Here is a 14,330-nt window from a genome sequence, read left to right on the forward strand (position 1 = left end):
TGAAGCCTATTGCACTCAGTTGATTATGGCACTACTGCTGCTACTGTGGCAATGGATCAGGCTGGAGTGTGTGCTCAGCACCTTTTTGAGCGTTTCCAGCGTTTTCAGGCAGATCACTACGCAGCAACCCTTCGAGTGACCGTCCCGCGGTCCAGCGCAGGAGCAGTTCTGCAAGCTTTTCAGCATGTTTGTCAGTGGTTCCAGCTGGTCGGTTAGCTTCGGTCCGATTGTACCGATTGCGTCGTGCTCGCTTAAGGCCAACGGTGGTGTGGCTTTGCAGCAGGAAGATACCGAGGGCGCGTTGGTTGGTTTGGTGGGCACGGATTGCTGCTGCATTGCCAGCATGTTCATCTCACCAGGCACACTAGATTGCGTTTCAAGCGATGCTAGCTGTGGCATATGCGGCTGAGCGATGCTTGGTATCAAAGCAGGCGGCACATTGAATCCCGCACCAGCGGCAACTGTACCACGGCAAGGATTCTCCGGACCGCATCCGCCGATGCAACCCTGCAACGGGTCACACTGGCAGTTGACACAGCGACAAATATCTGCATCGGCCGTAATGTCCTTCAGCGTTTTCGTCGAACCATCTGCCGTCGGGATAGCAGCAGGACCGGCCATCAACATAGTATTGCTCGGATCGCTATCACCACTGTCCATTCGGTTAACCGACACAAATGGACCGGCAGCTGTCAGCGGTTCACCGTTCGCGGCGTCGCTTAACTTTGGCAGGAACTCCTCAGCAAACAGCTCATTGATCAACTTTTCCGTCTCTTCCTGCTCTTCCTGCTTCACACCACCAGCCCGCTGTTCGCTGTTCTGTATCGCACGATCAATCTGTACCGTCGCGTTAGCACTTTCCAGCAAGTTTTCATCGAAATAATTCTCGATCGTAAACACCTGCGAACCTGGGTCGGTGGGCACGGCCGATCCACCGGCAGACGGTACGCTCCCGCCGTTCGTTTCCGTGGACGGCAGATAGTCCGCTACGTTCACGTTGAACGAAAGATCCACGTACGATGGGACGTTGGTCGGTAGTGCTACGCAGGCGGACGTTACGGGATCGAGTGCGGCCAGCGGTTTGGATTGCAGCATCGAAATGTCGATCCACTGTGGGTTAAGCTCTTCCTCCGCGGCCAGCGCCAGCTCAAGCGCTTTCGATTCGTGGAAATCGTTCACCTGCACGAAGTTAAACTCATCCGCCGGAGCCACAATGCCGTGCGCAGGATCGGCCCCGAGTGCTTCGGCCTGTTCCGCAACACTCTCGATACGCCCAGCCGAGCCGACGTCGTGTTCATTTTCTTCCTCTACCAGCACTATATCGTACGAGGACATTTCTGCTTCCTGATCATCCTGCGCCTGGACACGAGCCTTCTTCATCTTGGATGCTTTGGAGAACTTTTTCTTCTAAAGCGCAAAAGAAAACAGGTGGAAAATGTTAGAATGTGTCGCTGCTGCTCGTCGTCGCAAACTGCGATTCATCTTCTTACCGGCTTCTCGTGCGTTTTCGAATGTGTCTTCAGGCTGTGCGGTGTGCTGAAGGATTTGTTACAATCGCTGATCTTGCACGCAAACGGCCGCTCGCCCGAATGTGTCCGGATGTGCGTTTTCAGATGATGCGACGCGGTGAACGCTTTGCCACATTTGTCCTCCTTGCACCTGTGAAGGGGCGGCACGAAAAAAGAGGGGAACGGTTTTTTTTGTTAATTTTTCGGCCCCTTGGGCTTGGCCTGGCAGCCAACACGTACTTGTACGGTCGCTCCTGAGTGTGAACGCGCGAGTGTTTCTTCAGATCGCTCAGCGTGGTGAACACCTTCTGGCAGACGGCACAGTTGAACGTTTCGCCGTTGTGCAGGCGTTCGTGCGCCCGCAGCCGGTAGCGGGTGTTGAACGCCTTGCGGCAGCTGCTCTCGCTGCAGATGTACGGTTTCACCTTCGTGTGGACGCGTATGTGAATCTTCTGGCTGTAGGACGTCAGGAACGCTTTGGTGCAGCCCTCCTCGGTACATTTAAACTTGTATTCACCTAGGCCCGCGGGGCGGAAAACGCAAAAGAATAAGTATTAAGAATTTTACCGAACCGAGCGGCGCGCGTACCGGATTGGTATGGTTGGTGTGTACTTATTATCCTTTCCCAGCGTTAGCAAAGCAGAAGGATGAGCAACATTAGTGAGCATGCATTTGATGGGTGAAATGGTTCGTTAAACACGGTTGGCCACGGACGCGACCACTGCCCTGTGCTTACCTCGGTGTGTTTTCATGTGCGTCCGCAGGTTGCCCACCGTGCTGTAGCTCCGATTGCAGCTGCCATAGTTGCACCGATACCGGGCCAGTATTTGATTGTCCGGACCCTGCAAGAGGCGAACGGGAATACGGTCAAACCGGGCGTCGCAACACCATCGCCATCTTTCTTCTAATTGGGTGTAATCGCAAAGGCTACATTTAATTTGCTACAGGATCATTACTACAACAGATAGAACAGAACAGATCAACAACTTGTTCTGGGGCTGGATGGTGGTTCTCACTACAGTGGAATCGTTTGTGTAGGAGCGCAATTATTACAAAACTTAGGTAGGATAGAGTGTACTCCATTGTAGCTACATTCTTACATCTTTCTAAATTTGTTCAACTCAACTTTCCATCTTCTATCGACTTATCCATCTCATTAAGCTAAATGCTTTAATAGTTTATGTATTGGTTTTGTTTTACATCTATCTAAATGTGTACCTCGATCGTGATAGTGGCATGCGATGGCTCTCCGTCTTCGTATAGAGTATTGTTTTCTTTATTACTGAATAGAGGAACGAATTGGAAAACGGAATTCATCAGCATCAGTATGTCGACGTCTAGGTCTCTTATGTTTAGTAAGAAGTGAAGCGAAAGTGCACCGATTACAGTAAGAGAAAACGAACGAAATGTACTTCCGATTGAGTGAGAAAGGAGTGGAAGAAGTGTTTGGTTATTGGGAAAACGGAAACAGGTGCGAGGGAATGGGTTATTTATGGGACGGGGAATCACATTCCAGCAACTACAATGCCATACGCTACAAAAACAAGCTACGATTTACTACTCAACTTGTTTTTCGGGCTACTTCCATCTCCAACGCAACAGAGATGCACTCTTCCTAAACTCGCCACCGTCTCTCTCTCTCTCTCTTGATAGGGTTATTAATAATTAAATGTAAAAGGGCCTTCGTCCGGTCCGGTCAAAAATCGTAAACATGTTTTTATGCTCGCAGCACGCGCGATCGACACGATTGTATCCGTACCGTTCGGTCCTCAATGTCAGGAGGAAAGCATTACACGCCGTTGCAGACGGATACTGCCTGATGCTGGGGGAGGACTCTAAGCTTCCCCGGTTCCACCCACACCATCTCACCTCGTCCATCGTTCGTTCCATTGAATATGTTTTCATGTTTACACCCAACCGTCGTCATGGTGCTATTTTTACACACACACGCCACACTACTGCACTGGCCTTGTCTGTTTAGAGCGAAGCACCAAACAAAAAAAGGCAGGCCAAACCCCATTAAATGTGTGGTATTAACACTTCATTTGTACTGCCGGGGCAAATGGCAAACATATGAGCCGGACAGTTTCTTGTAACCCAATTTAAACGAAAACGGTCACTTGTGCTTCCAATCGCGGATCGGCGGTCGGTCAACAGGTGATCAGCAGCATCGTGCGCGCGCCCAATGTTTCCTTAATCCGCGTGGACTGTTTTCCTTTTTCCGTTCGATCAGTGTTTGTGTTCACACACCGTGCTGTTCGGTGTACCGTCTCTAGGGGGAAAAGCACTCCCCCCCTCCAAAAATGACCCCTCAACCTGGTAATGCACCTGCAACGATAATGTGTAAACACAGATACAGTTTTGCTTGTATCTTCGTGTGTTGACGGTTCACAGGGGAAAATAAAAGAAAAGTGCTCTTAGTCTGATCATCTGCTCGTCTCGTCGCTTCCCACGCGGCCAGCAGACAGCAGCCGGTACACGGATGGTCCGGGCAGGGAAAATTCAAACCAATTTGCATCGCCCACAGCGGCCCAAAGTGGCCGCTCCTCCTCAGTGATCGTCGTCGTTCGGGGGCGCTGGGCGCGTGACGATGCTTTAAATATAATCTTTCCTTTCTGGTCGTTTTGTTTGTAATAACCGACGCGATTTATTCGTTCCCTCCTAAAGCCCGTGGAGGCAGAAAAGAAAATCATTATTAGTGTGATGCTTCTTCACCGAAAAACCGTTGTTCCAATTTGTTTGCCCACGCCGTGGTACCGCGCGTACACACACAGGGCTCATGGGGTGGGTGACACGTCGTTCGGTCTAGGGGCCAAAACCACCGACTCAACCTCACACCCAAACGCAGTGGCCAAAACAATCGTCTCGAATCTCTGCGATCCGTTCAAGCACGCGAACTCTCGCATCCGAGCCGAGAACTGCGGGAGAAAGATCCCACGACAAAGTAGGAAGTTCTATTAATAAATATTTTGGAAGCGGCGTACCGTCGAAACCGTGGCCGATGGGTCGTTTTGAGCCCGCGGCACGGCGGAAGGAAGGGGGGGGGGGGGGGGGGAGCGCGAATTTTGCGTGGGAAAAAAACGGACAAACGCTCACTAATTCCATCCAATGCTCGGGCGCGATCGATGGAATGTGGTCCCATAAAAATTTATGTGGCCCCACCGAATGGGATCCTGGGAACGATTTGAACGATTTAAATTCTAACTCTCTCTGATCCTCTTCCGATCACTGTATCATGTTTTGTCGCACATAAAACTTAAGCAGGATCATGTTAAGGGATACAAAGAAGAAGGGCGTGTGTGTTAGGAAGAGTGCGTAACAGGGGGAAAAACAAATCATAAACAATGGCTACATATGTTGATAAGAGAGAAGTGAAGGTTGTGCAGAAAGTGGAATCGCAAACTACAGAATTTACTGCAAAGGTCAGCGGGGAGGGTTGGGAATACGGTTACGGTACGGTTCCGGTAGGGAGAGGATGCAGCGAATGAATAATTAACGGAAAAGAAGAAGTAATCTAATGTCTGCTATGTACCATCCTCCGTCCTCATCCAGCTCATCGTCTATCTTTTCAAACTCAACCAGAATACTATTATCATTGATGTCGCAGAATGGGTTGCCTTCGCTGCCACTACTACTGTGCTGCTCGTCCGATTGCTGTAGCAGCAGCAGCTGCTGCTGCTGTTGCTGCTGTTGCTGCTGGTTTTCTGCTGACTGCTGAAACTTTGCCTCACCGCCGTCGGACCCGATTCCGTCCGCGGACGGTTCCACCATCGTCGTCATCATGTCCAGCGGTACGAGATCGAACGGATTGAGCTGGTTTTCTTCCGCCAGCGTTTGAAAGTGCTGCGGAACTTGCTCGTGTATCGCACGTTCTAGTGCATCGATATAGAATTGGCTGCTGAGTGCGAAACTCATCATGGCGGCCTGCACTACACTTTCTACACACTACGCTAGCAATTCACCGAATACCGGGCGCGACCGAGTTGCTCGCGGATAACTTTTTCCAACCACTTTCCGGACTTTTATTTTCACTGTTTTTGCTCTATGTCGTCTTTCGGGGGAGACCGATTTTATTTTTATTTTTTATTTCCACTCCATTTGACATTCGTTTGACATTTGAACAGCCGATGACGAACGGTGAACTGTTGCTGTGCTCCACCCGGGATGGGGAACATTTGCAAGGTTCCGTTGCTGACAGAATGCCGGGGATTGTTTGTTTTCCTTGTGAGCAAAACGTAAACAGTACTGCCCATCTGTTCAGTAGTTTTCCACCAAAGAGAATAGTATTTAATATTTTCCGCTCTATTAAGCCATTCTGAGTAAGTAAAACGGCTAATTCTTGCTGTTTTTCCCCACTTTTCTTTGTTGTCTATTAAATTTACAGCATAATTATGCTTTCTTATTATTTTAAAACTGCATCAATTCCCTGCTTATGTTATCATCACTGCCCTCGTAAAATTTATTACCATTTTATTACCTCCATATCGCGTCCGAAATCCCTCACAGCTCTTCCCTATTTTCTTTAATTAGAAAATTCACCCGAAAACTTTTTGCCTCACTTTATCAGTTGTCACCAAACCGTATCAGTTGACCCCGTCACTGGCCACCGAAAAATCTGTGTCCGTCACAACATGCAACCCGATTCAAACTACCGGACGGATGGGTGATTATGTTGTTGGACGTGAGGTGTCGGCATGATTCAATTAGGGGAGACAAGAGTGGGTCTAATCATCGTCCAGACTCCTTCCGCCCTTCTGCGGATGATGCAATGATGCGGTAAATTATGCTCGTCGATAGCCTCCAATTAGGAAGGGGTTAATTGGTTCGCTTGAATGAAATCCGTACAGCATAAGAACGATGATAACCCGTACAAGTGGTAGCTTAAATCCGTGTCTAGCGCGCATTTGTAATCTTCCAAGGGTGGTCTACCCTAATCAGGCACATGAGTGAACAAAAAAGATGGTTCAAGAAGCTTTCCAACATATCCACTGAAACGGAATGCATTTTTTGTTGTTGTTTAACAACACAATACAAGCACTTGGCTAGCGAGTTAAAGCCAGCAGCTATCAGTGCTCATATATTTATCAGTTCTTATCTGACGCGCAGTTCCTATTCGGTGCTGTGCTTATCCTTGTTCAAACTCGGAATCCAACCCGTGATAGAGAGTGGTTATTTTAATACAGCCACGATTGGAAGGGATGTTTAAATATTTACAACCCTTTTTTTGAATGCTGACTGACGAATCGGAAATTAACTAAAAGCATGCCAACGAAACCCATCTTTCCTTTTGCCAATTGATGCACGTATCGTTCGCCATTCAAACGCGATTCAAACAAGCACAAAAGCCTTCACGCCCGGGGTGGGGTTGAGCATCGTACTTCACTTACAAAAACAAACACAGCGCGTATCTGGGCGTAGAGTTGACCGCGGACAGCGACCCACACGACTCGTTCCCCCCACAGCAGCAGCAGCAGTAGCAGCAGCAGCAGCAGGACGGGTCACACTACCTCTCTGCCGGTGCCGGTTCCTCGTGTTATCTACGTGCGGCGTTTAACTGCCCCAAGATCGATCAGTCGCTACCATTCCTTCAGCTCGACAGGACAGACCGTAGCACCGGGTCTCCTTACGCTTCGTGTGAGTTATTTCACTGAGTGGCTGCTGATCCGAGTTTAAAAAGCAATAGAGGAACCGTGACACAGCATTCCGGTTGAAGCGAAGGGTTTTTTTTCCCTGCATCCCTTAAGCAAAATAGTGAAAGTATTTCCTTTTGCGTATCGACCTATCGTGTGTGTGTGTGATTTTCCGCATTTTTTTTGGGTTTGAATTATATCAAGTGGTGAGTGTGACTGAATCAATAGAAGTGTGCGGTGTGTTGCGGTGCTAATATTAAGCATTACAGTATTACAATCTATTTTCCTTTCCCTGCTCTGCTACACGATTTGAACGGGAAGATCCGTGTCGAGTCGCAAGCATGGCAAGCAAAATGAAGAAAGAGAAAGTTGCCATCATCGGAAGGTAAGTAAAGAGTAAAGTAATTCAAATAAGCATTGTTTAAATAACATTAATTTTAAATCATAGAAATCATCATAAAAATTGCCTCAGATTTGCTTCACAACCTGCAGAATGTCTTCCCTCCTTGCAATAAACAGATAAAGGCGTTTATCTTTCATTTTTATTCTATTTATGCTCCCGCTATCATATTCTCAATATTAGCAAAACACTCAAGAGTGCACTCGGTTGCACCGGAAAAAAGCTGCAGTGCTCTTTAAGTTATAGCCAGTCGATGTATCAGTCTCAGCGTTCGAGGGGAATTCTTTTTTCTAGGACACATAATCAAATGAAGGGCACATATGTTCTAGGTGTCATTACAGATTGTGATTACAGAGACACAATTAAACTCATTCAGCCGTACTGCAAGCCGGACTGCATTCGAACAGAATGCGGAGATAGGGCAAAGTCACCGCAAACAGAAAACACAACACACACACTGCACACTGACCTAGTACTGACATTGAGCGAATGCTTTTACTTCCTTCACGGCTCACAGCGGTCTCATCGGACGTTCCTGGGCAATGCTGTTTGCCGGCGTGGGCTACCAGGTAACCATCTACGATATCATTCCGGATATTGTGGAGAAGGCACTGAAGGACACGAAGCTGGAGCTGGACAGCATCGAGAAGCAGGGCCTGCTGCGCGGTAACCTGACGGCCGCGGAGCAATTTGCCTGTATTAGCGGCACGGATAAGCTGAAGGATGCCATCACGGGTGCCATCTACGTGCAGGAGTGTGTCCCGGAGCGGTTGGACATCAAGAAGAAGCTGTACACGGAGGTGGACGGGCTGGTGGGACCGAACACGATCCTGGCCAGCTCGACCAGCACCTTCATGCCCTCGTTGTTCAGCGAAGAGATGAAGCATCGTGCTCAGGTGCGACTAGCTCTGTCTGTTTAGAACACCGTTTGGTAATTCTCGTTTCACGCTGCAGGTCCTTGTAGCGCACCCGGTTAACCCTCCGTACTATGTGCCACTGGTGGAGATCGTGCCGGCACCGTGGACCAAACCCGAGTACACCACCAAAGCCCGCGAGCTGATGACGGAAATTGGACAGAAACCCGTCACACTCTCGCGACAGATCGAAGGCTTCGCACTGAACCGCATCCAGTATGCGATCCTCAACGAAACCTGGCGCCTGGTGGCGGACGGCATTCTCAGCGTGAAAGACATCGACGTGGTGATGTCGGAAGGGTTGGGCATGCGGTATGCCTTCCTTGGCCCGCTGGAAACGGCCCATCTGAATGCGGAAGGAATGCTTAACTACTGTGAGCGGTACTGTAACACGATTCACGCCGTCAGCGAAACGATGGGCCCGACGCCCCGGATGGAGGGCAAGGTGGCGGAGCAGGTGGCCAAAGAGCTGGAGGAGATGGTACCGATCGACAAGCTGCCGGAGCGTCGTGCATGGCGCGACGCCTGTCTGACGAAGCTTGCCCAGCTGAAGAAGAATATTTAGGTTTAGGATGGCGATTTCGAAGCATTTTTTTTTAAATCTGACTGTGAAAATGTTCACGAAAGGGGGTGGTTGTGATATATTTTGAGGATTGAAGTGAGACTGTGTGCACTCGTATCGCTGGTCGGTTTGCAACTGTGTATTCGTTTGTCCATAATGATTTACATGTAATTCGAGTAGTTCGTGTAAGTGTATAACAGTCGAGTAGTCCTAATCTTAATCCTTAATTGTCTACTGTTTAATTCGTGAAATTTAAATGCATGCTCGAAAATTGTAATATTAAATCCTGTAGTTCAAATGCATGCAAGATTATATAATTGTAGAGAATTTACTGGATGTGATATCGTGATTGTAGAGCGATAGATGAAACACGTCTGGTTTCTTTGCGAGTGTGAATTCTCTACATTTTGGTCCTTCGAACCGGATCGTGTGTCGTGACTTGTATCCTTGTACAATAGTGAATTAGGGCACTACGTGTTACCAATTCTCATCCAGTTTTGTGCAAGCCAGTTCCGGTTGTACTAGGCTTACGGTGTAGTACAATCATCGCCCCGCTATCAAGGGCACGAACATTGAGTATCCTACTCTACTGTAAAATTCACGATACCCATCCATCGTGAATTCCTTTCGAATCATCGCGTCTGTTCGTTTCAACATCCGTGTGTGGTCACTCTGCATCAAGAGATCGAAACATTCCCACGGAGTGTGCATGTATGTATATGCGTGTGAGTGTAACTTTCGTACATCGTTAGTGCTGTGCTCAGTGATAGAACAATATTGTGAACAATCATTATCACGGACCTTCCTGCCAGCCGATTACTAGTGTGTTTTTGTGTCATCCGTGCTCGCGTGTGAAAGTGAACCGCGTTCCGTCAACCCAGACTTCCGTGAACAATCGTCCTTCTCATCCGCTTTATATTTCGATAATTGTGTTAGTGGAAGCGTCGCTTTATCCAAGCTTCGGTCGACAACCTCATCACCATCGCGCGCCTATTTCATAGCGTCATCTCACCACCATCTTGTAAAGTAAAGGTGTTGTTACTACTGCAACCGTGCTAAGTGAATCGCGTACTTGGACTTGCGTACAATTTTGCATACAACAAAGCTTTCAGTGCGTATCGAGTGCGAAATATTTCATATTTCACTATGGATAAAAAAATTAAAAATGTGCTGTTGAAGAAAAGGCAATCCGAAGCATATATTGCGCGATTAGAGGATTTTATGTCGAGGTACGATGAAAATCAAGTCGATGAGTTGTCCACATGCCTAGAACAGTTGGACTCACATCATAATAGTTTCATAAACGCGATCGGGAAACTAGAGGAACTAGATGACAAAGAAGATACTATTGAAGCGTGCATCAACGATAGGTGTGATATGGACGAACGTTATAGAAAGTTGCGTGGTTTCTTCCTCAAACATAAACCAATGGAGAACCATACAGTGAACAATTCATTGCTGCTTTCGAGCACCGCAGCTCTAAACAGCTCAAGCACAGTGAACATTCGTCTTCCCAAAGTCGAGCTACCGACTTTCGACGGTGATGATACAAAGTGGTTGACTTTCAGAGATCGATTTGTTGCTATGATCGATTCTTCGCCCGAAATCCCACCGATCATGAAGCTGCAGTACTTGCTCGGTACCTTGAAAGGTGATGCTGCTCGGCCGTTCGAGCACACATCGTTGACGGCTGACAACTATGCCGTAACGTGGAAGATGCTTCTGAAACGATACGACAACAAACGCATGTTGTGTCGCGAGTACTACCGGAGACTACATTTCCTTCCATCGGTGGACGGAACCAACGTGGATGACCTGGCCTCACTCGTGGACGAATTCACGAGAAACGTGAATGGACTTCGGAAACTGGATCAACCCGTGGATTCTTGGGACGTGCCGCTGATAAACATCTTGTTCTTAAAACTGGACTCCGAATCACTATGGGCTTGGGAACGACACTCGTCAACGTCGCCTCAAGATAAGTATTCGGAACTAATCAGTTTTTTACAGGACAGAGTTCGCATTCTACGATCAACACTCAACCTGGAAAGGAGCAAGGAGCTGGTTGCGATCACGGTGGCCGGGGTGAAACACAAGTCGAGTGCCGTGGTCAAAGGAACTACATCATCCCCATCACATCGTCGTTCGCAATCCTATGCTGTGACCACAGGGCGTGAGAAGACAGTCGCAGTGAAACCAACATCGTGTTCATTGGGTTGCTCGGACCGACACCCACTGCGCACGTGCCCAGCATTCGATAGAAAGTCGGTGAAGGATCGTCGGGACATCGTGGCAAAGCTGCAGTTGTGTTTCAACTGCCTGTCAATGGATCATCAGGTTCCTGAGTGCAATTCAAAATATTCGTGTCGGTTTTGCAACGCGCGTCACCATACACTGCTGCATATTACATCACCAGCACCAACAACCACACCTTTCGGTCAACCGAATTTTCCGGCAAAAATCAGCATGTCAGCACAATCAGATGAGGTCCAGGAAGGCGACATGGTATTACTAGAAACCGCCATAATCACCATTGTAGACGACCATGGCCAGCAAATCAAAGCACGAGCGCTGCTAGACTCCGGATCTACTTCAAACTTCATCACGGAGTCATTGGCTAAACGTCTGCAAACGCCGCAGAAAAGGGTCAACATCGTCATCACTGGCATTGGGCAAGCAGTACAGCAAGTTAAAAACTCTATCGTGGCTACTATTGAATCTCAAAATCAAGAATTCAGCACTAAAATGGAATTCTTTATTTTAAGGGCACCCACAGCAGACATTCCTTCGGCTCCAATTGATGTTTCTTCATGGCAGATTCCTGACGTTACACTGGCTGATCCAAATTACCACACTCCAAGCCAGATCGATGTGGTAATTGGTGGGGAGGCCTTCTGGGAACTGCATACAGGCCGCAAACGAGCACTTGGTCCAGGCAAACCATGGCTTATGGAAACACCGTTTGGCTGGGTGGTTGCCGGAAATGCAACGCACAAGAAAACACCATCCAATAAGACTGCGTTATTGAGTGCCGCCATCGTATCAGAACCACTCGAAGCCATGATACAACGTTTTTGGGAGCTAGAAACTGTTGATGACGGACCAGCATTCTCAGTACAGGAAAATTACTGTGAGGAATACTACACATCAACAGTAAATCGAGAACCTTCGGGCAGGTACGTGGTCAGACTCCCCCGAAATGTTACTAACGGTGCAACCCTGGGTGCGTCACGAGAAATTGCGGATCGGCGCTTGCTGAGTGTAGAACGTCGATTGAGATCCAATCCTGAAATGGCGAAAGCTTACAGTGCATTCATGGAAGCATACGAAAACCTCGGTCACATGAAGAAGCTTCCCGAGCCTGTAGATGATACAATCGCACATTGTTACATACCGCACCACGCTGTCGTCAAAGATTCCAGTACCACTACCAAGGTTAGGGTAGTGTTTGATGCATCATGCAAGACCTCGTCCGGCTACTCCCTCAATGACACATTACTAGTAGGCCCGATTGTCCAAGAAGATCTGTTTTCCATCATCCTGAGATTCCGTACACATGCCATAGCTATAGCCGCTGATATCGAAAAAATGTATCGCCAAATACTACATCACCCCGAAGATCGAAGTTTGCTACGCATACGATACAGAAAATCCACCACAGACCCAATCTCTACTTATGAACTGGCTACAGTAACGTATGGTACAGCATCAGCACCCTTTTTAGCCACCAGAACACTTCAACAAATTGCACGTGATCATCAGCAGAGCTTTCCTGATGCGGTCGATCCTGTTCTGCACGATTTCTATGTCGATGATCTTCTATCTGGAGCAAGCAATATCGCAGATGTGGTAAAAAAGATAACTCAGATAACTGCAATGCTGAATTCAGCAGGAATGGTGCTTAGAAAATGGGTATCAAACTGTCCAGAAGCATTAGAAGGCATTCCTGCAGAAAATATAGCAATACAATCCGTTCACGAGCTAGAAGATCACTCCGTCTCAACATTAGGCTTGGTTTGGGAGCCAAGAAACGACGCATTTCGGTTTCAAGTAGATTTACCACCTCCACCAATGTCGTTAACCAAGCGCCAAGCATTATCATTCATCGCGAAGATCTTCGATCCACTCGGGCTACTGGGGCCCACCATAATCATTTCAAAAATGTTTATGCAACGTCTATGGACTCTGAAGAGGAACGGAACGGCGTTAGATTGGGATAGCACGCTGCCACCACAGCTTCAGGAGGAGTGGAATCAATACCATCAAGGAATATTCCGATTGCGAGAGGTCCGAGTACCTCGATTCGTCTCACTGGTGCAAGCACGTAGCGTTCAACTACACATGTTTGCAGACGCATCACAGTCAGCTTATGGAACGTGCGGGTACATTCGTGCAGAAACGAAGGAGTATGTTTCAGTACAACTAATAACGGCAAAATCTAAAGTCGTATCGTTGACAAATACGCATTCAATAGCAAGATTGGAACTTTGTGCCGCAAGGTTAGCCACACAACTCTACAAGAAGATCATCAACGCAACGAGATTCAACATCAAGGTGTATTTCTGGACTGATTCCACCACGGTACTATACTGGTTGCAATCACTGCCGAGTCGCTGGAAACCGTTTGTGGCTAATCATGTTGCACAGATTCAACGGGACACCGACGGTATGAGCTGGAAGCACGTCCCTGGAAGGGACAATCCTGCAGACGATATCTCACGTGGTGTAAAAGCTGAGGATCTGATCAATCGACACCGGTGGTGGAACGGGCCACATTGGTTGGCACAAAATGAAAGCAATTGGCCAACGTTTATTCCGTCTAACGATGAAGGTGAATTAGCAGATGAAGAGCGGAAGGCTGCTCAACCCATCACTTGCACCACTATCGCACGAGCCTTCTCCAACACACTCTTCGCTAGGTATTCAAGTTACCACAAACTTCGCCGTGTGGTAGCATACATATTCAAATACGTGCGGTGCCTGAGAACCAAGGCATATTCTTCACAACATCCAAAGGGGTGTCGTGCCGAAAACAAACGAGATGTAGCTGATACAGATATCGTCCAAGCAACCATCACAACTGAAGATCTTCATCAAGCCGAAATCGCCCTATGTAAACTCGCCCAACAAGATACGTTCGACGACGAAATCCACGCCTTAACAACAGGAAGACAGGTATCCCGAGCATCAAGACTGAAGTGGCTGAGACCATATTTGGACGAAACAGGAGTGCTTCGGGTTGGTGGCCGGCTAGGCAACATGACAGCATCGCATTCGGTTAAACATCCCATCGTGCTAACTGCCGCCCATCCTATG

The 14,330-nt window shown here is 48.0% G+C and overlaps 3 protein-coding genes across 10 annotated transcripts in view; 2 read left to right on the forward strand and 1 right to left on the reverse strand.

Annotated features, from left to right (window-relative positions):
- On the reverse strand, positions 1–6,006 carry LOC118516916. Of its 5 annotated transcripts, none has more exons than XM_036062755.1 (6): positions 5,041–5,582; positions 2,727–2,790; positions 2,245–2,350; positions 1,749–2,025; positions 1,491–1,659; positions 1–1,407 (listed from the first exon to the last, which is right to left on the reverse strand). In XM_036062755.1, the coding sequence occupies exons 1-6, from the start codon at positions 5,424–5,426 to the stop codon at positions 16–18; spliced, it is 2,394 nt and encodes a 797-aa protein (XP_035918648.1). In that variant the 5' UTR covers positions 5,427–5,582; the 3' UTR covers positions 1–15. The 5 variants fall into 5 exon arrangements, with proteins under 5 accessions (XP_035918648.1, XP_035918649.1, XP_035918650.1 ...); XM_036062756.1 differs by lacking the exon at positions 2,727–2,790 and adding an exon at positions 2,097–2,128 and having other exon boundaries at positions 5,041–5,209; XM_036062757.1 differs by lacking the exons at positions 2,727–2,790; positions 5,041–5,582 and adding exons at positions 2,097–2,128; positions 3,075–4,549.
- Positions 5,716–14,330, forward strand: part of LOC118516925 (N-acetyltransferase 9-like protein) — a 16,903-nt gene continuing 8,288 nt past the window's right edge. The window contains exon 1 of one of the 2 annotated variants that reach the window (XM_036062771.1): positions 5,716–5,827. The gene's annotated coding sequence lies outside the window, so the exon portion shown is untranslated. The remainder of the gene's footprint in view (positions 5,828–14,330) is intronic. The other variant, XM_036062772.1, reaches the window with a different exon arrangement.
- LOC118516924 (lambda-crystallin homolog) lies at positions 6,812–9,048 on the forward strand. 3 transcript variants are annotated; one of them, XM_036062769.1, is made up of 4 exons: positions 6,812–7,343; positions 7,469–7,523; positions 8,056–8,434; positions 8,493–9,048. In XM_036062769.1, exons 2-4 carry the CDS (start codon positions 7,480–7,482, stop codon positions 9,015–9,017), a joined length of 948 nt encoding a protein of 315 aa, XP_035918662.1. In that variant the 5' UTR covers positions 6,812–7,343; positions 7,469–7,479; the 3' UTR covers positions 9,018–9,048. The 3 variants fall into 3 exon arrangements, with proteins under 3 accessions (XP_035918662.1, XP_035918663.1, XP_035918661.1); XM_036062770.1 differs by having other exon boundaries at positions 6,814–7,344; positions 7,460–7,523; XM_036062768.1 differs by lacking the exon at positions 6,812–7,343 and having other exon boundaries at positions 7,443–7,523.

This window comes from Anopheles stephensi, unplaced genomic scaffold (assembly GCF_013141755.1).
Source record: "Anopheles stephensi strain Indian unplaced genomic scaffold, UCI_ANSTEP_V1.0 ucontig42, whole genome shotgun sequence".
In the NCBI taxonomy this organism is placed as follows: Eukaryota; Metazoa; Arthropoda; class Insecta; order Diptera; family Culicidae; genus Anopheles; species Anopheles stephensi.

Excerpts from the sequence above, each read along its gene's own strand:
- LOC118516916 (XM_036062755.1), bottom strand. The coding sequence starts at position 5,426 with ATGATGAGTTTCGCACTCAGCAGCCAATTCTATATCGATGCACTAGAA. Across the intron at positions 2,351-2,726 it reads ATGCCACTATCACGATCGAG|GGTCCGGACAATCAAATACT; the intron begins GTACACATTTAG and ends CGCCTCTTGCAG. Across the intron at positions 1,408-1,490 it reads CGAAAACGCACGAGAAGCCG|AAGAAAAAGTTCTCCAAAGC; the intron begins GTAAGAAGATGA and ends TTTGCGCTTTAG.
- LOC118516924 (XM_036062769.1), top strand. The coding sequence starts at position 7,480 with ATGGCAAGCAAAATGAAGAAAGAGAAAGTTGCCATCATCGGAAG. Across the intron at positions 7,524-8,055 it reads AAAGTTGCCATCATCGGAAG|CGGTCTCATCGGACGTTCCT; the intron begins GTAAGTAAAGAG and ends CACGGCTCACAG. Across the intron at positions 8,435-8,492 it reads AGATGAAGCATCGTGCTCAG|GTCCTTGTAGCGCACCCGGT; the intron begins GTGCGACTAGCT and ends TTCACGCTGCAG.